Source organism: Hylaeus volcanicus, chromosome 1 (assembly GCF_026283585.1).
Source record: "Hylaeus volcanicus isolate JK05 chromosome 1, UHH_iyHylVolc1.0_haploid, whole genome shotgun sequence".
NCBI lineage: Eukaryota > Metazoa > Arthropoda > Insecta > Hymenoptera > Colletidae > Hylaeus > Hylaeus volcanicus.
This window is the reverse complement of record NC_071976.1, coordinates 13,864,038-13,888,727: the sequence shown is the minus strand read 5'-3', so window position 1 is coordinate 13,888,727 and position 24,690 is coordinate 13,864,038. Positions and strand designations below refer to the sequence as shown.

At 36.7% G+C, this 24,690-nt stretch overlaps 1 protein-coding gene and 1 long non-coding RNA gene across 4 annotated transcripts; one reads left to right on the top strand and one right to left on the bottom strand.

Moving 5' to 3' along the window:
- The first annotated feature begins 351 nt into the window (after positions 1-351).
- On the top strand, positions 352-24,663 carry LOC128884595 (uncharacterized). 3 transcript variants are annotated; one of them, XR_008459419.1, is made up of 3 exons: positions 352-375; positions 745-983; positions 22,310-23,891. It is a non-coding gene; the product is annotated as an uncharacterized LOC128884595 (long non-coding RNA). The 3 variants fall into 3 exon arrangements; XR_008459417.1 differs by having other exon boundaries at positions 354-476; XR_008459418.1 differs by lacking the exon at positions 352-375 and adding an exon at positions 24,641-24,663 and having other exon boundaries at positions 382-983; positions 22,310-23,651.
- On the bottom strand, positions 7,023-8,590 carry LOC128884594 (uncharacterized). The gene is made up of 2 exons (XM_054138073.1): positions 7,221-8,590; positions 7,023-7,078 (listed from the first exon to the last, which is right to left on the bottom strand). The coding sequence occupies exon 1, from the start codon at positions 8,562-8,564 to the stop codon at positions 7,356-7,358; it is 1,209 nt and encodes a 402-aa protein (XP_053994048.1). The 5' UTR covers positions 8,565-8,590; the 3' UTR covers positions 7,023-7,078; positions 7,221-7,355.
- Positions 24,664-24,690: the final 27 nt, after the last annotated feature.

Sequence of the window (24,690 nt, the reverse complement as noted above, 5' to 3'; positions counted from 1 at the left end):
ATTTTCTATTGACAATAAAACCAATATTGAGTCTAACAAAACCAGTATATTTTCCTTCCTAGACTGAATCGCAACCTTCAGCGCATTATAGATAACAATCGCTTCCGTCGTGTAAATCGTCAACGCAGTGTTAACTGATAACCCTTTTTTTATAAATTCGTTGTTTTTTTGCTGTATAAACGATACCCTATTAGCCAAGGCGTTAGGGACTTTAGATCCATCTGTATACAGCGTTATAGTACTATCGCTGCTCAGATTGAACTTATCAATAAAAGCCAGGGGGACCACCTTAACCGGAATGGCTTCTTTCTCTATTTCCCTTCCCAGCTTCAACTCTACGTATACGTTCATGTTTGCATGTCCACCACCATCAATGTTAATCTTCCACGAAATGATCTGCTTATACAATTTATTTCTTTTCATGATTATTGGTTCAAAAGAACTTACCAAATGAAACATCTTTTCGGCAATATTTGGTTGTGTGATTTTAGTGTATCATACTTGATCCAGAACGGCCAAATTTGCCTGTCTATCAAAAACTTCTTTTTAAAAATCTATTGTTATACTTTCATTACCCTCTTTTTCAAATTGTTTTGTCTAATATTTGGCTGCTGCCATTCTAGCTCTGAACTGAATCCCTATGAATACCTTATCCGCATACATAACATTGATGGGAGTGGACATCCTGTAACCTACTGCCGCGCGTAACCCCGCTGATTCTATTTTCCTTATTTGTTCCTGCAGTTCTACGCTTGTGTTAAGTGACGAGAAAATTGGAGCTCCATAATCTAACACCGAAGAAACCAGTGCTCTTACTAAATTCAGTGCCCAGTGTTGACTAATTCCCCGGCTACCCCAACATAAATAGTTTATAACCTTAACTCTTTTTTTCGCTCTGCATACGAGATCTTTTATGTGTGTACGGAACGTTAAATTTTGATCTATCGTGATCCCAAGAAATTTGGCTTCAGGAACGGATTCTAGTATAATCTTATTATCTACTTTCCTTATCGCTATTTCTATTTTGTTAAACTTGGTGTTGTTATCGAATCTGACTATTTGTGTCTTCTCCGGTGAAATTTCCAATTTCCTTTCCTCCAGATGATTGAGTAGGATATTCATTGCTTTTTTCATTTTCCCTACCGCCTTCTCCTCTGTTCTTTCTTTGGTAAGGATAGCAATGTCGTCTGCATATATAAGTGACAAAGTGAACTGGTTATGTATCTTCTCATTTATCCCTGTAATGTAAATATTGAATAGGGTTGAGCTTAGAATCGCTCAACCTGGGGGATTGGAGGGGGGATCCCTCACCCCTGTGGGACCCCTTTTCTCCAATTGATTATTGTCTTTTTACCTAGTACATCTGTAAATTCTATTTTTCTGTCTTTGAACCAGGCGTGTATCCACTGTATTATCTTCTTTGGGCATCTCTTTCCCATCAGAATGTCTATCAATATGTTCAAGTCTACATTGTCGTAAGCACCTTTGATATCTACAAAGGTGGCTATGGTGGTTTCTAGTTTCCTTGCATTCTCCTTAACTTCTGCAGATATTCTGTATAGGTTGTCCATTGTAGATCTTCTCCTCCTAAAGCCGGATTGGGTTTTGTCAAGAATTTTCAATTCATCCGCCCATAATTGCAGCCTCTTGTTAACCACCTTTTCTATCACTTTGCCTGGGCATGAGGTCAAGGTGATGGGTCTAAGTGCCTGCTTACTTGTTTTGTCTAACAAGCAAAGTTGTCCTATTTTCCAATCTTCTGGGACTATTCCCTCTTTCTATCTGTCCTTCATCAGATCTGTTAAAAGAATTTTCATAAATAATGGAATTTCCAACAATGTCCTATAGTCTATCTTGTCAAGTCCTGGCGCCGATTTTTTTGTTCTGCCTGCTTCTATCGTGTGCAAGACTTCAATGTTGTTTATTTCTCTATTCCATATGATAGCATAAGGAAATTCCTGGTAGAAATTTAGTTGTTGATTTCTGTTCTTCAAAATGTCCGAGTTGTTGTTCTTACTTACCAGTTTGTTTATTTCTTGTGATTCTAACTCTCCTCTTATTCTGCAGTCCATTTTAGTCTTATTTGTTGTAAAGTAATCCTTCAATCCTTCGACTTTTTTCCAGATTTTAGTTAAATTCTTCTCTCCCGAAATTTCTTCAGTTAGATCTTCCCATTGCTTTTCTTTCTTTCCTTTTTTTAGTGTTTTCCATCTGTCCCTGAACCCACCATAATATTGTAGTTTTCGGCTGTCCCTGTGTTCCATAAGATCCTATTGCTTGTTTTCTAGTCCATCCAAGCCCTCAGGCATTCTTCGTCCCACCATTTCTCTCTGTTACCTTTAGTGTTGTTTTCCTTTAGTTTTCCTCTGTTCTTGTTTCTTGTTTTCTCTGGAACTTGTTCTTCTGTCCTGCGAGTCCTTTGCAAGTCGTCTTGTCTAAATACATTGACTAATTGTTCCTTCCAGTATTCATATTTCTCGTTAACTCCTTTTTTCTTTTGAAATTCTGCTTTAATTTCCTGATCATTGTCTGATAAAATTTGTGTTATATTTAACCAGTTCACTTTTTGTCTATTATAAAGTCTGTTACTATCTTTTCTTACTTTGCAGCTAAAGTTATTTTGAATGTTTTTATCTGTGTAAAAAAGAGCTTCTATTATTTGGTGGTCTGAACCCAAATCGATTCCTGATTCTCGAATTTCTAATTTACCTATTGTTTTTATCTGCGCGATAACTAGATCTATGTTTGATGGTGCTACCCCCAAACCCCTTCTAGGAACCGTATTTTCGTTTACAACTATTAAATCTTTGCACTCCAACGCCTTGGCTAAGTTGTCTCCCACCCAGTCGTTGCAGTTGCAATTTCATAACGTATTTCTTGCATTAAAATCGCCTACCAATATATCATCCTCTTTGATGTCAATTCTTTTGAGACAATCTAACCAATCTTTGTACGAAAGTTTAATTTTGTGCATCCTATAAAGGACCGTCAAGTTTAGAATTTTAACGTTTCCTTGGTCTAAAATACTACATTTAATGTATTCATACAGTTCCCCGTTAGTGATTATTTCGGATGTGATAATGTTTAAGTTGTTTTTGTAAAAAATCACTATACCTGAGCCAGGTTGTCTTTGGCTTTTTCTATCAATGTCCTTAATGTTATCATTGTGTATCAGTTTGTAATCTTTAATCCTAATGAAGTCATAATTAGTTATCCATGCTTCTGTGATGCATAATATATCGTAATTTTTTATAATAATTTTTAGCTCATCTAACTTATTGCCTAAGCTACGTGCATTCCAAACTCCTATCTTTAGCACACAATGCATCTCCTTGAAGTTTCAGGGTATAAAGTATAACTTTGTACTTTGTTATCATCTTTCCTGTGAAATAATTTTCGACAAATGTCTTTAACATCTAAACACAATCTTATCCTATTTTCCATTATATATCTAATATATGATTTCTTGCTATAATCTTATGCTAAGTTAAGTATTTTATTTTGAAATACCTGCTTAAACTAAAATTAATATAAAATAAATCCTTACTTTTCTAAATCTTTAGCTTTTTCCTCATTTTCCCATACAATTTCATTATCGCTGTCAGACTCTCCATCAGGGGATTTGAAAGAGTTAGAATCCGCCTCAGTGTAGCTATTTGCGATAATTCCCTTTGAGGTTGAGGGGATATCACACAAGCTGTTGCAGTCTGCCGATTTACCCAATTCTACAATTTCTATATTGGCTCCTACTTCTTCTGTCGGGATAAAAACTTCCATCTCCGTTTTTTCCTCTTCTTTTTCTTCAATCGTTGCCATTGTTTTTACTGTTTTTTCTTTGCCCAGATCCACCTGTGGTTCGTCTAGGTCCCAACTGTCATCCACTGGTGCCTGGGGTAAAGGTGGAAGTTCGAAAACCCTTGCGGCGAACGCTTCTCTCTCATGTCCTGGATGTGGATGGTTCCTCCTTTTTTTTCCATTCTGGCATCAATCGGTCCACCTTGTTCAACTGTGTTGTCTCCTTGTTCTCATATTTGTTAAAGTATGCATCATTCTTGTCCGTTCCACTGTGTTTTTGTCTTTTATTCCATGACTCCTGTCTTTTATTCCTATAGAGGAATGCTCTCTTCTTTTCCGCTTCTTTTCTCCTCATTTCCTCTAGTTCTTCGACCAAGTTGTCCCCAGTTATGTGTTTCGGGAGGTCACTGTAGTTGAATTTCTTTATCTGACTTAGTACATTTCTGTCCATCCTTTTTAGGTTAGAGTCGATCTTTCCCCACATATTTTCCATTTGTTCTATACTATATCTTCCTCTTTTCTCTAGCCTCTTTAACACGACGTCTTCTAATTCTTCTTCTCTTATCCATTGTAGAAGCTGTTCTATGTCATGGTCTGTGTGGTTATGTCCTTTATTAGCAGAGTTGTTCTTTTCCTTATTTGAATCTCTTCTATTCATCCTCTGGTTCTGTTTTACTTTGTCTGCGTAGGTCGTACTTTCTTCCATCAAATGTGGTTGGTATCTTCCTTGGTCCTCCTCTTCGCTCAATGACTCATACCTGTTGTCTAGGTTTCACGTGCTTCCAGAATGGGTGTCTCAGTTTGCACGGCTGCTCCTCCCACTTTTCTACTACAATCTTCTTTTTCCTGAATCTGTCAAGTGTTGGGAAGTCTTTGTCATTGCTATAGAAGTCGTTCTGTTCGTCTGAGTCCCTGTACTTTAGTTTTTTGTCAACGAAACCTAATTCTAACATGGCCTGCTGTTTCGCCTCCTGGAAAGAGACATTCTTGTACGCCATCAGCTTATTGATAGCCTTTTCCAACGTTGCATATGGGCAGTCCCTGTTTAGCGCCCCGTGGTTTTCTTCGCAGTTTATGCATCTCGGGTCTTTGTTGCATTCCCCATGGAACGTATCGCCACAGTTGAAACATCTCTTAGTGTTACTTCTGCACCACTTCTTTATGTGTCCGAACTTGAGACAATTGTAACACTACCTAATATTCCTAACGAAAGGGGTAATATTTAGCTCCACTTCCCCCATTACGACTAACTTAGTCGGCAGACTGCTACCAGCGAATTTGACTAGGATGAGGTGCGAATCCCTCATCTCGAATCTCTTTTCAACCCTCACTCTCTTTTTCAATCTTTCTACGGATATTACTCCTTGCCCTGGCTCGATTTCTGCCCTCAGGTCCTCTAATGGCAAATCCCAATCTTTGATTACGTCCACCCTTTCTTCAGCTCTATGTGGGATCGTCATTTTGAATCTATTCCTGTCTAGAATTGAATATTTATCGAAAATTAGTCTACCGTATTCTTCTTTTTTGTCTCTAATTTCCGCGATAGTTTTCGTTAGCATTTTAATGGATTCTATATGATTTATGTCTCGTCTCAAAAATCTTAATGTAATTGGCTTTCTTGTTAAAAGAAAGCGGAGTTGTTCCGTTTTTAAAGACTATTTGAACTTGGAAAAACGCAATATTAGCTTTTTCGCTAACTTCGACCCCCCCTTCGATTAATTGCGACGTGTCTTTTCCGACCACGTGTTGATCATTCCAATGTACACTACTCCTAAAAATTAGCGGGACACTTTTTCAAACCGTCGTAACTATGGGAGTTTTCAACCGATTGAAATGAAACTGGGTGAGGAGTAGTTTTGAAGTGTCCCCTAGGCGTGTGTAAAGTTGCATTGGCGAGGGTTGACGCGAAGGGGTTAATTCACCCCCCTAAAGGGGAGGGCGTAGAAAAACGCCTCTTTGAAACAGGCCAGGGATGACGGAAGAGGTTGAAAAATTCAAAAAAACCTTTGGGGCGACTCTCCTTGATGCCCTCTACAAAATGCACCCCTTGAAATTCCTCTCGGACAAACCCACCCCTCACAACACCCCACCCCCCCTAAAATCCACAATTTTTGGACGACGGTCTCGATTTTGGGCTCAATGCATTTTCTGGATCAGGGGGGTCTAATTTTCTGTTACTTGTTTTCCAGTCTGTCCAAGCTCTAAGACATTCTTCGTCCCACCATTTTGCTCTATTACCTCTATTGTTGTTTTCCTTTGGTTTTGCTTTGATTTCATTTCTTGTATTTCTTGCGTTTTGATCTTTTGTTCTGCGATTCTTTTGATGCTCATTTTGACTAAAGGCATTGACCAGTTATTCCTTCCAGTAATAATATTTCTCGTTAACTCCTTTTTTCTTTTGAAATTCTGCTTTAATTTCCTGCTCCTTATCCGACAGAGTTTGTCTTATATTTAACAAGTTCACTTTTTATCTGTTGTACAGTCTATTACTATCTTTTCTCAAGTTGCAGCTAAAATTACTTTGAATATTTTTGTCTGTGTAAAAAAGAGCCTCTATTATTTGATGATCCGAGCCCAAATCTATTCCTGATTCCCGTATTTCTAATTTACCTATTGTTTGTATTCGAATAATAATTAAGTCTATATTTGACGGTGCTACCCCTACACCTCTTCTAGAAACCGTGTTTTCGTTTGCTACAAAGAGTTCTTTATATTCCAACGCCCTGGCTAAGTTATCTCCCATCCAGTCGCTGCTATTGCAGTTCCACAGAGTATTTCTAGCGTTAAAATCGCCCACCAATATGTCATCATCTTTAATGTCAATTCTTTTTAGGCAATCTAACCAATCTTTATACGAAAGTTTGATTTTGTGCATCCTGTAAAAGACCGTTAAATCTAGAATTTTTACATTCTCTTGATCCAAGATGCTACATTTAATATATTCATACAATTCCCCAATAGTAATTATTTCTAGTGTTGTAATGTTTAAGTTATTTTTGTATATAATTACGATACCTGTGCCAGGTTGTCTTTGGCTTTTCTTGTCAATGTCCTTCATGTTGTCATTCTAAATTAGTTTATAATCCTTAATCCTAACAAAGTCATAATTGGTTATCCATGCTTCTGTGATACATAATATGTCATAATTTCCTATAATAATCTTTAATTCTTCTAACTTATTTCCTAAACTACGAGCATTCCAAGTTCCTATCTTTACCACACTATGCATCTCCTACCACTTTCAGGATATGAAGTGTAGTTTTGTGCTTTGTCGTCGGATTTCCTGTGAAAAATTCCGATAATTGTTATTACCATGTTTGCGAAATCTTATCCTAATTTCTGTGTTAAACCTTATATATAATTTCATACTTAATTCCTATTCTACAATGAATCTTTTTAAAATTAAAACTTTTAAATTGAGATACCTATGTAGATTAAACTTAATATAAAATAAAATCTTCCTTTTCTGATTCTTTCAATTTATCCTCATTTTCCCAATCAATTTCGATTTCACTTTCTGATTTACCGTCTGGAGATTTGAATGAGTCCAACTTCCCCTCCTAACAGTTATTTACTGTGATACCCGTCGAGGTTGATGGGACCTCGCTTACGCTGTTGCAGTCTGCCGATTTTTCTGTTTTTATTATTTCTATGTTCGCTCCTACTTCTTCCATCGGAATGAAGGCTTCTAATTCCGTTTTCTCCTCTTCTTTCTCTTCTATTGTTGCCATTGATTTTACTGTTTTTACCTGATCACGCTCCTCCTTTGGAGCATCTGAATCCCAGTTGTCGTCAACCGGTACTTGTGGTAGAGCAGGTAATTCAAAAACCATTGCGGCGAAGTCTTCCCTCTCCTTGGGTTTACTGGTTGTGGGTTGTTCTTCCGCTTTTTTCCATTCTGGCATTAGTTTGTCTACCTTATTCGGTTGATTCCAGTCCTTATTCTCATGCTTGTTATGGTATGTTTCATTATTATCTGTTCCCCTGAAATTTTGTCTTCTGTATCCTGCGTCTGGTCTCTTATTCCTATACAAGAAAGCTCTTTTCCTCTCCTCTTCTTTTCGTCTCATTTCTTCTAATTCCTCGTCTACTAAATTATCTCCTGTTATATGCTTGGGTAATTCGCTGTAGTTGTAGCTCCTGATCTGCCTTTGGACATTCCTATCTAACCTTTTAAGGTTGGAATCCACTTTTCCCCACATTTTCTCCATTTGTTCAGAGCTGTATCTTCCTCTGTTTTCCAGTCTCTTCAGAACCACATCCTCTAGTTCCTCTTCCTTGATCCATTGCAGAAGTTGCTCAATATCATAGTCTGTGTGTTTCTGTCTCTTGTCATTCATGATGTTCTTTTCCTTATTTGGGATTCTTCTATTATTCTTCTGGTTTGATTTCACTTTGTCTGCATAGGCTATGTCTTCCTCCCTTGATTGTGTTGGAAAATTTCCGTGATCTTCCTCTTCGCTCAAGGACTCGTATCTATTTTGTGTATCCAGCCTATATTCTTGTCCCCTATTCCTGTCACTTCTTGGTTGCTGTCTGGACTTGACGTATTTCCAGAATGGGTGACGTAGATCACATGGTTGATCCTCCCATTTCTCAACGATGATCTTCTTCTTTTTAAATCTGTCAAGAGAAGGGAAGTCTTTATTGTTCCCGTAGAAATCATTTTGTTCCTCTGCGTCCCTATATTTTAACCTTTTATCCACGAATCCCAGTTCCAGCATTGCTTGCTGTTTCGCTTCCTGAAATGATACGTTTTTGTACGCCATTAATTTGTTAATGGCTTTTTCTAATACCACATATGTACCACATAGTACGTTTGCTATCTTCATTTTGTTGTTTATAAAGTTTTAAAGCCGAACTTTATAAACAATAAAAGTACGTTTGCAATCTTCATTTTATTGTTTATAAAGTTTTAAAGCCGAAATTGCAAAATCAGGCCTTGGAGTCGCATCCGCCAAAGTGTAACGAATATATTAAAACCAGAATTATTAGAAAATATTGCTTCTTTGCTTCAATATCCTGGAAAAAAATCATGCTAGCCTAATCACCCTGTCCTCGTCTCTCCTGCAACTGTTATATCGCCCTCTCTGTCCTTGTCCCGGAGTTTCCTACTTTTTCCGCAACTGTCGCTGAAGTCAACTGTTCAAGTCAAGGAAGTCAAGACTTCCTTTTCAAATTGTTTCGTCCAGTATTTGGCTGCTGCCATCCTTGCCCTAAATTGTATCCCTATGAACCCGTTGTCCGCGTACATGACGTTGATGGGGGTGGTCATTCTGTATCCTATTGCAGCACGTAGAGCCGCCGACTCTACTTTTCTGATCTGTTCTTGTAATTCTAAGCTTGTATTAAGTGACAGGAAGATTGGTGCTCCATAATCCAACACAGAGGAGACTAGTGCTCTTACCAAGTTTAGTGCCCAATGCTGAGTGATGCCCCTATTGCCCCAGCAAAGATAATTAATGACCTTAACCCTCTTTTTTGCTTTACATACAAGATCTTTTATATGCGTTCGGAATGTTAAGTTTTGGTCTAACGTGACCCCGAGGAATTTGGCCTCCGACTGTGATTCTAATATAATTTTGTTATTAATTGGACCTATCTCTATTCTTATTTTGTTAAACTTTGTGTTATTGTCAAATCTAACTATTTGTGTCTTCTCTGGTGAGATTTCCAATTTTCTTTTTTCAAGATGTTCCAATAAGCCGTTCAAAGCTTCTTCCGTATTTTTTTTTGCATTCTCTTCTGCTCTGTCTTTGGTTAAAATTGCAATATCATCTGCGTATATTAGTGACAAGGTGCATTGGTTGTGTAGTTTTTCTCTAATCCCTGTAATATAAATGTTAAACAGTGTTGGACTCAGGATCGCTCCTTGAGGAACTCCTTTCCTCCAGTTGATTATCGACTTCTTACCTAAGGTATTTGTGAATTCAATTTTCCTATCTTCCAGCCAAGCATGTATCCATCTAATTATCCTATTTGGACATCTTTTTTTAATTAAAATATCTATCAAAATGTTTAAGTCTACGTTGTCGTAAGCTCCTTTTATGTCAACAAATGTGGCTAGTGTGGTCTCCAGATTCCTTGTGTTCTCTTTGATTTCTGCTGAGATTCTGTATAAATTGTCCATTGTGGATCTTCCTCTCCTAAATCCAGATTGAGTTTTGTCAAGAATTTTAAGTTAGTCAGCCCACAGTTGCAGCCTTTTATTAACTACCTTCTCCATTACTTTGCTTGTACATGAGGTCAGAGTGATGGGTCTCAGAGCTTGTTCACCTGGTTTGTCAAGCAGACAGAGCTGTCCCATCTTCCAATCGTCTGGTACCTTTCCTTCTTCCCAGCTGTCCTTCATTAATTCCGATAGTAATATTTTCATGAATAATGGTAATTCCGACAAAGTCTTATAATCTATCTTGTCCAGTCCTGGTGCCGATTTTTTTATCTTGCCTGCTTCTATTGCGTAGTACTTCTATGTTGTTTACTTCTTTATTCTATATGTCAGCATAAGGGAGTTCCTGATATGAGTTTAAATGATGGTTTCTGTCCTTTAAAATCTCCGCGTTATTATTCTTACTTACCAGTTTTTCTATTTCCTGTGCTTCCAGTTCACCTCTTACTCTACAATCCATTTTAGTTTTGTTTGTTGTAAAATAGTCCTTTAATCCTTTGACCTTTTCCAAATTTTAGTCAAATTTTTTTTTCCCGAAATTTCTTCCCTTAGATCAGTTCATTGTTTCTGCTTCTTTTCCTTCTTGAGTTTCTTCCATCTGTCCCTGAAACCTACCATGATATTGAAGTCTTCCGCAGTTCCTGTGATCTATCATTTTCTGTTACTTGTTTTCCAGTTTGTCCAAGCTCTAAGACATTCTTCGTCCCACCATTTCGCTCTATTACCTCTATTGTTGTTTTCCTTTGCTTGTGTGTTGATATTCTTTCTTGTCTTTCTTGGATTTTTCTCTTCCATTCTGCCATTCTTTTTTCTTTCTCTCTGACCGAAGGCATTAACCAGTTGTTCTTTCCAGTAGTGGTACTTCTCGTTAACTTCTTTTTTCTTTTGAAATTCCAGTTTGATTTCCTGCTCCTTGTCAGACAGAATTTGTCTTATATTTGACCAATTTACCTTTTGTCTATCATACAATCTATTGCTATCTTTCCTTACTTTACAGCTAAAGTTGCTTTGAATGTTTTTGTCTGTATAAAAAAGAGTCTCTATTATTTGATGATCTGAGCCCAGATCTATCCCTGATTCCCTTATTTCTATTTTGCCTACTGTTTGAATTCTAGTGATTATTAAGTCTATATTAGACGGAGATGTACCCTGACCTCTTCTAGAAATCGTGTTTTCGTTTACCACACATAGTTCCTTAAATTCCAATGCTCTGGCTAAATTATCTCCCACCCAGTCGCTATTACTGCAATTCCATAGCGAATTTCTAGCATTAAAGTCTCCTACTAACATATCATCGTCTACTATATTGACTCTATTTAGACACGCTTTCCAGTCGTTGTATGACATTTTAATTTTATGCATTCTATAGAGAACTGTTAAATTGAGAATTTTAGTGTTCTCTTTATCCCATACGCAACATTTGATATATTCGTATAAATCCCCATTCGTGATTATTTCTAATGTTGTGATTTTTAAGTTATTTTTGTATATGATTACAATACCTGTACCTGGTTGTCTTTGGCCTTTCCTACCAATATCCTTTAAGTTATCGCTGAATATTAGATTATAGTCCTTAATTCTAATGAAATCGTAATTAGTAATCCAAGCTTCTGTAATGCATAGTATATCATAATTTCTAATAATAATTTTAAGTTCCTCTAACTTATTTCCTAGACTTCTTGCGTTCCAAGTTCCTATTTTTAACAAAGTATTCATCTTCTGCTACTATTCGCATATAATGTGTGTTTTTGATCATCCTCTTTGGATATCCTGCGAAGAATTCTGGACATTTAAATACATGTAAATAACATCTTATCCTATTACACATATATAAACTTTCCTCTATGTTCATGCTTATATCCACAATTGTGGATATAAAGTTGACGGTTTTTACTTGTTTGTGCTCCTCCTTTGGCATGTCTGCGTCCTAGCTATCGTCGATAGGAGCTGGTGGGAGGGCTGGCAGATCAAGTATTCTTGTTGCAAACTTCCTCTCTCATGTGGGACCCACTAGTTGAGGGTTGCTCTTCTGTCTTCTTCCATTCCGGCATGAGTTTATCAATTTTGTTCGATTGATTCCAATCCTTGTAATCCTGTTTGTTTTGGTAGATGTCGTTTCTATCCGTGCTTCTGAAATTCTGTTTTCTGTATCCAGTTTCATTTCTTCTGTTTTTGTAAAGAAATGCCCTTTTCTTCTCCTCCTCCCTGCGTCTCATCTCTTCTAACTCTTCGTCTACTAGGTTCTCTCCGGTAATATGTTTAGGTAGTTCGCTGTAGTTGTAGGATCTAATTTGCCTCTGTACATTCCTGTCTAGCCTTTTCAAGTTGGAATCTATCTTTCCCCACGTGTTTTCTAATTGTTCCTGGCTGTATCTGCCTCTTTTTTCTAATTTCCTCAATACTACGTCCTCCAGTTCCTCTTCTCTAATCCACTGTAGTAATTGTTCAATATCATAATCTGAATGATTACCTTTTTTCCCTTGATCCATGGTTTTTTCCTTGTTTGGGCTACTTCTGATACTCTTATTGTTTGCCTTTACTTTATCAGCGTAGGTTACCTCTTCCCTCCTTGAATATCTTGCATCGTCTCCTTGGTCCTCTTCTCCACTTAGTGCTTCAAATCTGTTCTGCATTTCTAATCTATAGTTGTTTGCTTTGTTATCGTCGTTTCTTGTCTGGTGTCTGGGTTTTATGTGTTTCCAGAATGGATGTCGTAGCTCGCACGGTTGGTCCTCCCATTTTTCCACTATCACTTTCTTCTTTTTGAATCTGTTTAACGAAGGAAACTCTTTGTTATCTCTGTAAAACTCCTCCTTTTCGTCTGATTCCCTGTATTTCAAACGTTTGTCAACAAAACCCAATTCAAGCATGGGTTGTTGCTTGGCCTCTTGGAATGATACGTTTTTGTAAGCCATAAGTTTGTTAATGGCCTTCTCTAAGACTGCGTAAGGGCAGTCTCTATTTAGTGCCCCGTGACCTTCTTCGCAGTTTATGCACTTGGCTCCTCTATTGCAATCGCCATGGAATGCATCGCCACAATTGAAACACCTTTTAGTGTTGCTCCTACACCATTTTTTAATATGCCCGAATTTCAAGCAGTTGTAACATTGTCTTATATTGCGTACGAACGGTGTTATATTCAGGCCGACTTCTCCCATAACTATCAGTTTCGTCGGCAGACTGCATCCCGCCAATTTTACTAGAATAAGGTGAGAATCTCTCATCTCAAACTTTTTTTCAACTCTGACTCTTTTCTTTAGCCTCTCAATCGATATAACCCCTTGTCCTGGCTCTATCTCCTCTCTCAAGTCTTCCAATGGAAGATCCCAGTCTTTTACGACTTCTACTCTCTCCTCTGCGCGATGAGGAATAGACATTTTGAATCTATTTTGATCTAGAATTGAGTATTTGTTAAATATTAATCTCCCGTGTTCTTCCTTTTTTACCTTAACTTTAGCAATGGTTTTTGTGACCATTTTAATAGACTCAATCAGATTTATGTCGGGCCTTAAAAATCTAAATATTTTAATATAATTCGCCTTTCTGTTATATGATAAAGGAGTTAGACCATTTTTAAAAACAACCTGAATTTGGAAAAAAGCTATTTCTGTTTTCTTGTATTCTTCTACTTGATTTTCTGGAAACTGCGACTCAGCGGTCGTCGCCACGTGTTGAACATGGGAATACGAATCATATTTCGTAACCAATTGTTTTTGTTAATATTTTGTCCCGAAAACTACTTCTTTTGCAATGAAGTTCGAAACATTTCTGTCGCTAACAGTTAGAATAGTGGGGAGAGCTGATTGCTACGGATCGAGTTACAATGTAAACGCATGGCTCGACACTCTCGATCACAGAGGAATGGAACTTCGGAAAACGACGGAAAAATGACCCAGGCCCGGTGCCGGAGGGTTAATGCTAAAAAATTGGTTTTAGTAAATTTGCTCAGCTTCGTCCAAAAGAATATGTAATAGTCGGGACCTGTGGAACACATTCTGTGTGTGTATGTGTAATGCATTAAAATGTACAGTTAATGCTTCATGGTGCCAAACTGCAAAAATTAATTCCTACATCTTGTAATTTTCCATGCACATATAAAGAAATGTTATCAAGTATGCGCTGTGATGTTTCAAATGAAGCAATTTCAATCCCATTCGTAAACAATTGCAAGGTATATTTGAAAATCATTCGATTGTACCTTTTTCATGCAACAAATGGACAAGTACCGATAGATCTAATTTAGAGCCTATAAAATATTCAATACCAGCATTTCTTAATGAATTAGAAAACAAAATGTTGCCATTGCAAGTCCCTGATTTTATAGCAAAAAATGGAAGTAGTTATTTGAAATATTCAAAAGGAAGTTTAAATCCCGATGAGTTTGTTGTCGTCAGAGATTTTGCCGAAAATTATTAATTTATTATGCAAGATGCAATACAAAATTATCATTGGTCCAATAAACAGGCTACAATATATACGTTTATTGCCTATTTTCTACCAAATAATTGTTTAAAACATGAAAGTTTTGTCATTCTTTCAGATTGTTATGAACATGATAGTATTTCTGTTCATTTCCTTTCATTTCATTTCATGTTGTATCATTGAAATCAGAAAAATCTCACGAATACGTCAGTAAAAATTTAATTAAAGAAAAGTCTAAAATAAGAAAGTTTCATCGATGAATTTGTATGAGTATCTCGCCGATATCTCGAATAGAATCATATTATGGTGTAACATTCGGCTCACAACTAGGGCTGTTCAAGTACCCGAAAAAATCAAGCCGAGTCGAGTACTTGAAAAAACCGAGTAGCTTGAAAGATTCAAGATACCCGAAAGAAACCAAGTAACTTGAATTTTTCAAGCTACCCGAACAGAATCGAACGGTCCGAAAAAACCAAGCGGCGGCATTTCAAGCTTTTCCGAGTACACATGTTAGTCCGCCGCCGGGCAACAATGGTATCATAAAAAGGACGTAGGCAAACTAGACTCAAAGTAGGTCAACTACCATTTTCCGTATTCTCTTATCGGATCTTAACGGATGTATTACCAATCGATTCCTTATGTTATCCCGATGAAAATGATACCAGACACGATACAATTCGGATTATTTAGAAGGAAATTATACGAAAAAAATGATTTGCACGCTTTTTGCCTACCTTCGTTAAATATAGTCCGATTTACATAGTGTTTAGTAGCGTTTTCATCAGGAAAACGTAAGGAATCCATCGGAGTTACTCCCGTAATAATACGATGCATATGAAGTGAAATCGGGTGATTACTGAAAGCCATAAACCAAGGGTGAAACCATCCAGAGCGCACGTGTGCCGACTTTAACGCACGACGGACCTCAAAGGGTCCGAGTAATAAAGTGTGAAATGTTTGTCATGATATGTTCACTTTTTGTTGTGTTTTATAAAAGTTAAAGAAACAAATTGCACTACTGAATTTCTGATGTTACACTGACGATAATGGTGCCAAACACGATATAATATCGATTAATTTTAATAATTCGTGTAATGTAAATTCTACATGTCACGCTGTTACACAGCAGAAAAATTTTAAATTCTAACCGAGATATCGGCGAGATACTCATACAAATAATAATTCTTCGATAAAACTTTCTTATTTTAGACTTTTCTCGAATTAAATTTTTACCGACGTATTTGTGAGATTTTTCTGATTTCAATGAGATGAGATGAGATGAGATGAGATGAGATGAGATGACCATTGGACCAATGATAATTTTGTATTGCATCTTGCATAATAAATTAATAATTTTCGGCAAAATCTCTGACGACAACAAACTCATCGGGATTTAAACTTCCTTTTGAATATTTCAAATAACTACTTCCATTTTTTGCTATAAAATCAGGGACTTGCAATGGCAACATTTTGTTTTCTAATTCATTAAGAAATGCTGGTATTGAATATTTTATAGGCTCTAAATTAGATCTATCGGTACTTGTCCATTTGTTGCATGAAATAGGTACAATCGAATGATTTTCAAATATACCTTGCAATTGTTTACGAATGGGATTGAAATTGCTTCATTTGAAACATCACAGCGCATACTTGATAACATTTCTTTATATGTGCATGGAAAATTACAAGATGTAGGAATTAATTTTTGCAGTTTGGCACCATGAAGCATTAACTGTACATTTTAATGCATTACACATACACACACAGAATGTGTTCCACAGGTCCCGACTATTACATATTCTTTTGGACGAAGCTGAGCAAATTTACTAAAACCAATTTTTTAGCATTAACCCTCCGGCACCGGGCCTGGGTCATTTTTCCGTCGTTTTCCGAAGTTCCATTCCTCTGTGATCGAGAGTGTCGAGCCATGCGTTTACATTGTAACTCGATCCGTAGCAATCAGCTCTCCCCACTATTCTAACTGTTAGCGACAGAAATGTTTCGAACTTCATTGCAAAAGAAGTAGTTTTCGGGACAAAATATTAACAAAAACAATTGGTTACGAGGCATTATTAATATGATTGTAATGTTTGCATATAAAAATTTGATTTTAAGCCTTCTTTTGTAGCGCGTATGGACTTGGATTTCGATGCCTGAATAGTGACCCGGCTCCGTCATTCGTGCGACCGCCCGGTGTCCGAGGGTTAAATTGTAAATAACAAGAAAACGGAACTAATTCTGTGTAATAATCATTTTATCATCCTTTCCCTATACATATGTATTTTAGCATGTTATCTTCTAACAATTCCCCATATTCTAAAATAATTTTAATGTAAAAATTAAATACAAGTATAACATAGTTTTATAAATATGTTGCTTATTTCCCATTATTAAATTTATATTTATAGATACAATATACAGACAATATAGAGTTCTCTCGCAATGCGAATAGTAAAACGCTACAAGGTTCGGGCCGATATATCGGCTCTGGCACTTCTCGCCAGTGCACCAAGGGCCGATTAAAAGAAAAATGTATGACCGCGGGCATTTTTTAAACTTACTACGATACTGAACCATACTGAAAAGCGTCTTTAGACTACTGGCACAACACCGCAGCAGAGACGACAGCAGCGCTGCAGTGGACAGCGCGAAAGCGAAGCAGCCATATTGTCATACAAATTTTTTGCCAGCTATCTAGTAGTTCTCCTACTGTCCGTTGGTGGCGCCAGCTTACTATATAGTAGTTTTTCCAGTTTTTCAGGCACAATAATGAAAAAAAGATATAATACTTATGCATTTCGTAATCAGGGGAAGTAAATCTATCGTCTCGTCAAGCGATTTTTGGAAAAAATTGAAAAAAAAAAATTTGTTGTCTTTGAACGTATTTTTAGCAAGTTTCAAAAGCGAAATTGCAAAATGTGTAACTGTCCCCCGCAACGGTATTTTATAAGGAACAGTTTAAAAAAAAAATTAGCCGGAAAGGTCGCTTCCTCGCCTCATAAAATTACAATGGTGTTGTCGTTATGAAATCGAGAAGACTGATGCGCTTGCACAATGGCTTGAGTTTCACACTCTCCACCACAGCACACCACAGCGCTGGTGTCGTCTCTCCTGCTGCTGGTGTGCCGATAATCTAAAAATCCCTTTCAGCATGGTTCAGTACCGTACTAAAAGTGTAAAGTGCCTTTATATATTTTACTTTTGCATATGTATATATATTCAATATTATATTGTTAAAAAACGTCATGTATATGTTAAGGTTGTTTATATTGCATTGCAATTAATTGATATAGAATAGTCTGTTACGATAATTTCAAAGTAGTAAATAATAAACAACTGATATGATATTTGTAATATGGTACGAAAATAATAAAGTACTAATTGTTATTTGTGGAATGTAATGATAGTATACAATGTAAAAAATATTGTATAATAAAAAAGGTAAAACGTTTATGAACATTATTTTTGAATATACGTAATTACATAAGAAAAAGCACACTAACAAAGGGAAGGCACGGATGTTGCAATCGCTTTTGCAACGACACCCTATGGGGGTCGTAGTACGCATGTAGTACTGCAAAACCATTTTGGCTTTTTTCAGAATGGGTGTTTGTTTTCGATGTACAATAAAAGCATCGAGCAAGGTTCGTTGAATGGATTGGTAGAGTATTAGTTTGTAACGCTGCTTGACCCCGGGTACGAATCCCGATTGATGTATTTTTTTTTAATTTTAATTTTCTATCAGAAATATACTTTTTGGATATCATGTACTATATACTGCATATTATATATTACCTTACGCATATTTTAAGGTTAAAATTAATTTTTTAACGTAACATATCAGCCGGAATACCTACTTGCTGTAGGTGAGTAAGTCTTTACAACGATTTTTATGTTTGGTCGTAAGTTTATTTCGTTTTATCGTGACAGTCACATGAAGGAAGGTTTGAAAGTTTGAAAATGGATAGTGATTCAGTGCGTGCAAGTTGTTTTGAAGAAATAGTCATCGATAGCAGAGAATCCAAGCGTAAAGAGGACAGAATGTGTGTAATGTTTTCTCTTTCTCTGGCGTGTGTATTCTCCGGAATACTACTGTTAGTTGTACATGTATACGTTCCATTCGTTCGATTTTACTAGTGTTAAAATGAGAAAGCATGTTATCTTCTATCATTCTCCAAAGTATAATACCCGTGCTCGGGCGATCACTTTATAGTTTGCTGCTACACCGAACCCTCTGTTTTGTCTACGGGTTCCTCCTCGTCACGCTCGAGAACGGTCAAGCCGAATATACCATAACTGTTTCGAAATAAGCAACTCGCCGCTCCCGATCGAGTTACTTATTTCGAGACATTGCTATACTTGTTTCTATTTGTATAATGAATTTCAATATATTTATCTCTATTCTACATAGATATGTTTGATACGCATCATGGCTATCAAAAAATCGAGTACATTTCATTAACGTAAATCAAGCGGTATTCCCAGTAGAATTAAATAAACAATTTTGCAGTTGTGAATCTAAAGCATTCATTCGATGTAAATGGTGATTAAAAATTTTGTTTCCACTGCTTTTTCGAAAATTATCACCCAAGTTCATGTACATCATAATGGAAATTGTTTGTTTTAAAAAATATATCCGAACATTAGTTATAAATAAGTCATATTTAACGAATGTATTTTTAAAAGAAAGTGAAAAAAAGAATAGTGTAAGAATGTTTCAACGGGACTCGAACTCGCGACAGAGGAATTATTATGCTGATGCTTTACTGACCACACCGAATTCGCTATTGACAGAATCGCTTATAATTCACCAAGTAAGCAGCAATAATAACTTCAATGTTGAACATCTCGTAAACTATAAATCGTCTGCCCCCAAAACTAAATATCATTCGCTTCAGTTTTCCACTGTGCAAAGGCTCATCAAAAAATTAGCATCATATCTGGGCCCGTTCCCTTGTCAGTCTCTCTTTCTTCTTTATCAAACTGTCTCTTTCTACTTCGTCGACGCCTTCAAACTTTGGACGGATTCGAAGCTGATCGAAACATTTGGTTACACATACAATGTATGTAGGTATAATAACCAGCCGAGGTGTCGATTCTAAGTTTACATGCGGCTCCAGCCGAGCGCGAACATAGAAAGAGGCAGAGAGAGGAGAGAGGAGAGAGAGAGAGAGAGGTCGAAGGCACGAAGCTAGGAACCAAAACATATCGGCGGGCGCGAGACAATACTAATGTAACAATAAAACTTTTTTATTTATTAATTTTTTTAAATCTAACTTTTTCCAATGTATTTATAAGATTTTTATGATTACAATGAGACCAAACACGATATACATACAGCAAAACAGGAAAGTATTCGGCTATTTATTTGTATTTTATATTTCATATTACCTCTTATATCAAAATTTTTTTTTATAAATTATACAAGATGTTCGGCAACCGAACAAAGTATAAAATAAGAATAAAAAAAATACACAGCAGCTTGGGATCGAACTAGCGATATCTTATGTACGATACTATGATCAGTGATACCAGCCAGGCCAAGTTTTTTCGCCCATGTACTGCCAGAATGACCGTCAACAGGGTCGTATCCAAGGTAACAGGTGTGGGATGCTATGGCTATTGTGGCTATGAGCGCGAAATCATGAATATATTTCTCCTTATTATTTATATATTGTCTATAATTATATATTGTCTTTATATATTGTCCTACATTTGTCCATAAATCATGAATATATTTGTAAAAGTATGCAGGCGTAATTAAGATACACCTTTTTAGTCGTGCGTATACTTCATTGATGCTATGTTCGCTGCACGGGCGCGAAAAAACCCAGCCGACTACGATACCTGCGAATCAAGTCGAAAAGCGTATTTAGATGGTCGACACGGTAACGGAAAGGAAGACGACGACAGCGCTGCGGTGGAAAACACGATATTGAGGCAGCCATGTTGGCATATGAATCGTCTCAATCGTAGCGACACCACCAATGTAATTTTATGAGTCGAGGAAGCAACCTTCTTGGCTGATTTTTTTTTCAAACTGTTCCTTGTAAAATGCTATTGCGGGGGACAGTTACAGATTTTTGGAAAAAGACCCACAAAAAATTTCTTGTCTTTAAACGTATTTTTAGCACATTTCAAAAGCGAATTGCAAAATGTGTAACTGTCCCCCGCAACGGTATTTTATAAGGAACAGTTTAAAAAAAAAAATCAGCCGGAAGATCGCTTCCTCGCCTCATAAAATTACAGTAACTGTTTGGAAAATTGCAAACGTTTGACATCATTCTGTCTTTGTCTCTCCTCCGATTGATGTATCTCCCTCTCTGTCACAGCATCATTGGAGAGACAAGGATCTATCTATCCTTGTCCCAGAGCTTCCTACTTTCTCCGCAACTGTCGCTGAAGTCAACTCGGAGTTTTGCTGGGTCTCCTGCGCACCCTTAAAGGTCAGAACAGAACTCCGAGTTGATACAGGGCGATTAGGCTAGCATGATTTTTTTCCAAGATATTGAAGCAAAGAAGCAATATTTTCTAATAATTCTGGTTTTAATATATTCGTTACACTTTGGCGGATGTGACTCCAAGGCCTGATTTTGGAATTTCGGCTTTAAAACTTTATAACCAATAAAGTGAAGATAGCAAACGTACTTTTATTGTTTATGATAGAAATACAGTGAGTAAGGACAGGGCGAATTAATAGGCTGATAATAGACCAGAGCTTTTGTACTGCAACGTGATTTCCCGACACGGTCCACGATCCGCGTCGGGAAGCGTGCAAAGTGAGAGTTTTTCGACTTCTCACGCCTTTACGGGAAAACCCAAGCGCCAGGTATTAGGAGATACCGGCGTGAGAAGCCGAACGTTGCGAAAATTACCACGGCTAGCGATCCGGATCGCGGAGAGGGGCGTGGATCGTCGGCGAGGAAAGGAAGTCTGAGAAAGCCGTCTTAACGGCAAGACGGGGCGGATTAACACAGCACTCGTTTAAAATAATATAGAATATATGTTTCTGAGATTTCCACGAAATCGCAGCATTCCACATCACAAAAACGTATCCAGTATAGGATTTCCTATCTGTTACATCGCATCCCCAGTCTGCATCTGCGTACCCATTTATTTCAAAGTTTCCTCTTTTATAAGTTAAACCTAAATTACATGTCTGTTTTACATATCGCAAAATTCTTTTTGCTGCAATCCAATGCGCTTTAGTGTACGCTGATGTAAACTGAGCTAAAAACACAACTCTATTCATTATATCTGGCCTCAACACTACGGCCAGATACATTAATGCACCTATTAATTCTCTATATGGAACATCACAGTTATTTACTTCAGAATCAAACTTTTCATTGATATGACCAGACGTATCTATTCCTTTTGCATTTTCCATTTCAAATCTGTTTAAAATATCTTTTATGTATTTTCTCTGAATTAATGTGATTTCGTTTTCTTTTCGTACAATTTCAATGCCTAGACAATATGTTGCTTCTCCCATATCTTTTATTTCAAACTCTTCTTTGAGTCGTCTCTTAATTTCTGCAATCCTTTCAACATTATTTCCCGCAATCAAAATATCGTCTACATAAACTAAGGTTAATATCAAAGTATCCTTATCATTAATAAAATATATACACGGATCAGAATTACTCTGTTTTAGACCCAAATTTTTTAATTTTGAATCTAATAACTTATTCCACTGACGACTTGCTTGTTTCAGGTCATACAATCCCTTCTTTAATTTACAGCACCTTTCTCGCAGGCCCTTTTGAAGCATATAGTATAGTATAGTAATAGGCACGCGCTACGCTACGTTATTACTACTTATATACATATACATTACTGTATACGTTGAATTCTCCGGTTTTCCCAATTTTTCTCCGTTTCTCATTATCCGATCTAAACATTCGACGTCTCATTCTGTAGGTATTTTCATCGTCTACATTTCATCTGCTTCGAGGATTGATATTGCTGTATTACTTTAAAATTTATACGCAAAAAACGACAAAAATCAAGATTTTCTTGGATTAAATTGTTTATAAGAAGAAAACGGAACAGAGTTGAGAGTGAAAAACATATACCTATTCAGCTACGCATCCCTTTTATTAAGTACTTTTGTCACCAAAACGCTGTTTTAATTCTCTACCGATTGGCCTAGTTGTATTGTTGACGATTGGAGGAAAGTTGTTTTTGTGACGTATCTCGTGCCTGTATCGGGACAAATGATGATGCTGGAAAATTCGTTTGGAAAATAATGAATGAAAAGTTTTATGTAGGCTGTTTGAAGTTTAAGGGGTTAGTCGCAGTCAGGAAAATGGAAACGGACAGTTTCTTGTGTGTTTTTTTTAAGGTATTAAATAATAATTTTTATTAATGAAATGTACATATATTACAAAGTATGTCTTAAAGAATTATAAAAGAATTTTTGTTTTAAGAGAAGGTTAATTCATTTCGTCATAACAGGCGATGGCGTGGGTGGCCACTTGCTTTGCGGTGAGCAAGATTTCTTCAAACTGGCGCACCTGGAAACAAAACTAAAGGAAGATTTAGAAAATATATTAGACTAACGGGTCCCTGACGAAGGATTTTTTATTTTCTTGTATACTTTTTTTTTATCCTGTATTGAATCGCTTAATTTTAGTGAAAAAATTGAAAATCAACTTCAAATGTAGGCCATCTTGTTTTAAATTAATTTTTTCCAAAATCCTTCGTTCAGGGACCCGCTAGACTAATCTATTTTTGAAATCTACCTTTGTTTTTGTTTTCAGGTAAACCAGTGTAGAGAAATCTTGCTCACCGCAAACCTACGTTTTTAAATCATTGTCTACGTCATCGCCTGTTATGACGATATAAATTAAACGTTTCTTAAAACAGAAAATGTTTTTTAGTTCTTTAAAACATGCTTTGTAATATACTTAACTGCTACTTATGCAAATTATTATTTAATAACTAAAAAAAAATCACAAAGAAATGTCGTTGTTCCTCTTCCTGACTGTGACTAACCCCTTAAGCAGAAATACCCACAATCGTATGTGTGTGAAATTGTATAAAGTTGTGTGTAGTTCTCATCGTAGCAAATTAGTACAAAATTATTTAATGAATAATCAGTTAGAAGTATTAGAAGTAACGGTTCCTTCGATCGTAAAGTAAATTTCGGGGCATCGACAAGTCTTCGAGGACCCCTAAACGCAGGCATGCCCTCCACCCGGGCTTCAAGGGGGCTGGCCAAAGGGGACCTGGAGGTGTCGTCGCGAACGCCGTCAGGATCGTACGTCACTTCTGTTGAAAACGTCAAATCGTGAACAGTTTAGCAAAGTGACATTGAATATTGAAGATAATTATTTAAGGATACTGACAAGACATCGCGAAGTGTGCACCGAATTCTGTAATCAGAAGTTTTTCCTGTGTATAGAAACGTACGTAGAACAATCTGTGAAAGTTGGAACGCGCAACTCTCTTTCGTTTTCAAAAAATAAATGTTTAAATGTGGGTGGAGTGTCAAGGTGTGAAGTGAATATTTTGCCCTGGACGCGGTTCGCTCCCGGTAGGAGACACTTATTATTTTACGTTTTGATGTGGAAACTACCTTTCTATTGTATAAAGATTATTTTAATAAAATATCGTGTAATTTGTATGTTTTTTATCGCATTGAAAAGGGAGTCAGGATATGGGGAAGAGTTTCTACAAGCTTTTATAAAAATTATTCACAGCGTAAATTTTACATTTTTATTCTTAGAGTAGAACAAATGGTGATTACGCTGTAAATAATGTTTATAAAAGCTTGTAGAAACTCTTCTCCACATCCTGACTCCCTTTTCAATGCAATAAAAAACATACAAATTACACGATATTTTATTAAAATAATCTTTATACAATAGAAAGGTAGTTTCCACATCAAAACGTAAAATAATAAGTGTCTCCTACCGGGAGCGAACCGCGTCAAGGGCAAAATATTCACTTCGCAACCTGACACTCCACCGACTGCGCCACGATGTTTCTATGACATCCCCAACACGGGTACGGTCGACACTCGTCAATCGAAATTTAGATATTTTTTAATATTTATTTCTCGAAAACAAGAGAGAGTTGCGCGTTCTTACTTTCAGAGATTGTTCTACATACCCTTCTTTACGTAGGAAAAAATTCTGATTAAAGAATTCGGTGCACACTTCGCGTGCGTATGTTATTAAATAATTGAAACTTTGTTTGAATATCTATATAGTATACAATCTAATATTCTTTTTTGTTTTATTACAGAATGAGCAGCCTGGAGGAAGGTATGATTACTTATTTATAGTAATTGAAAA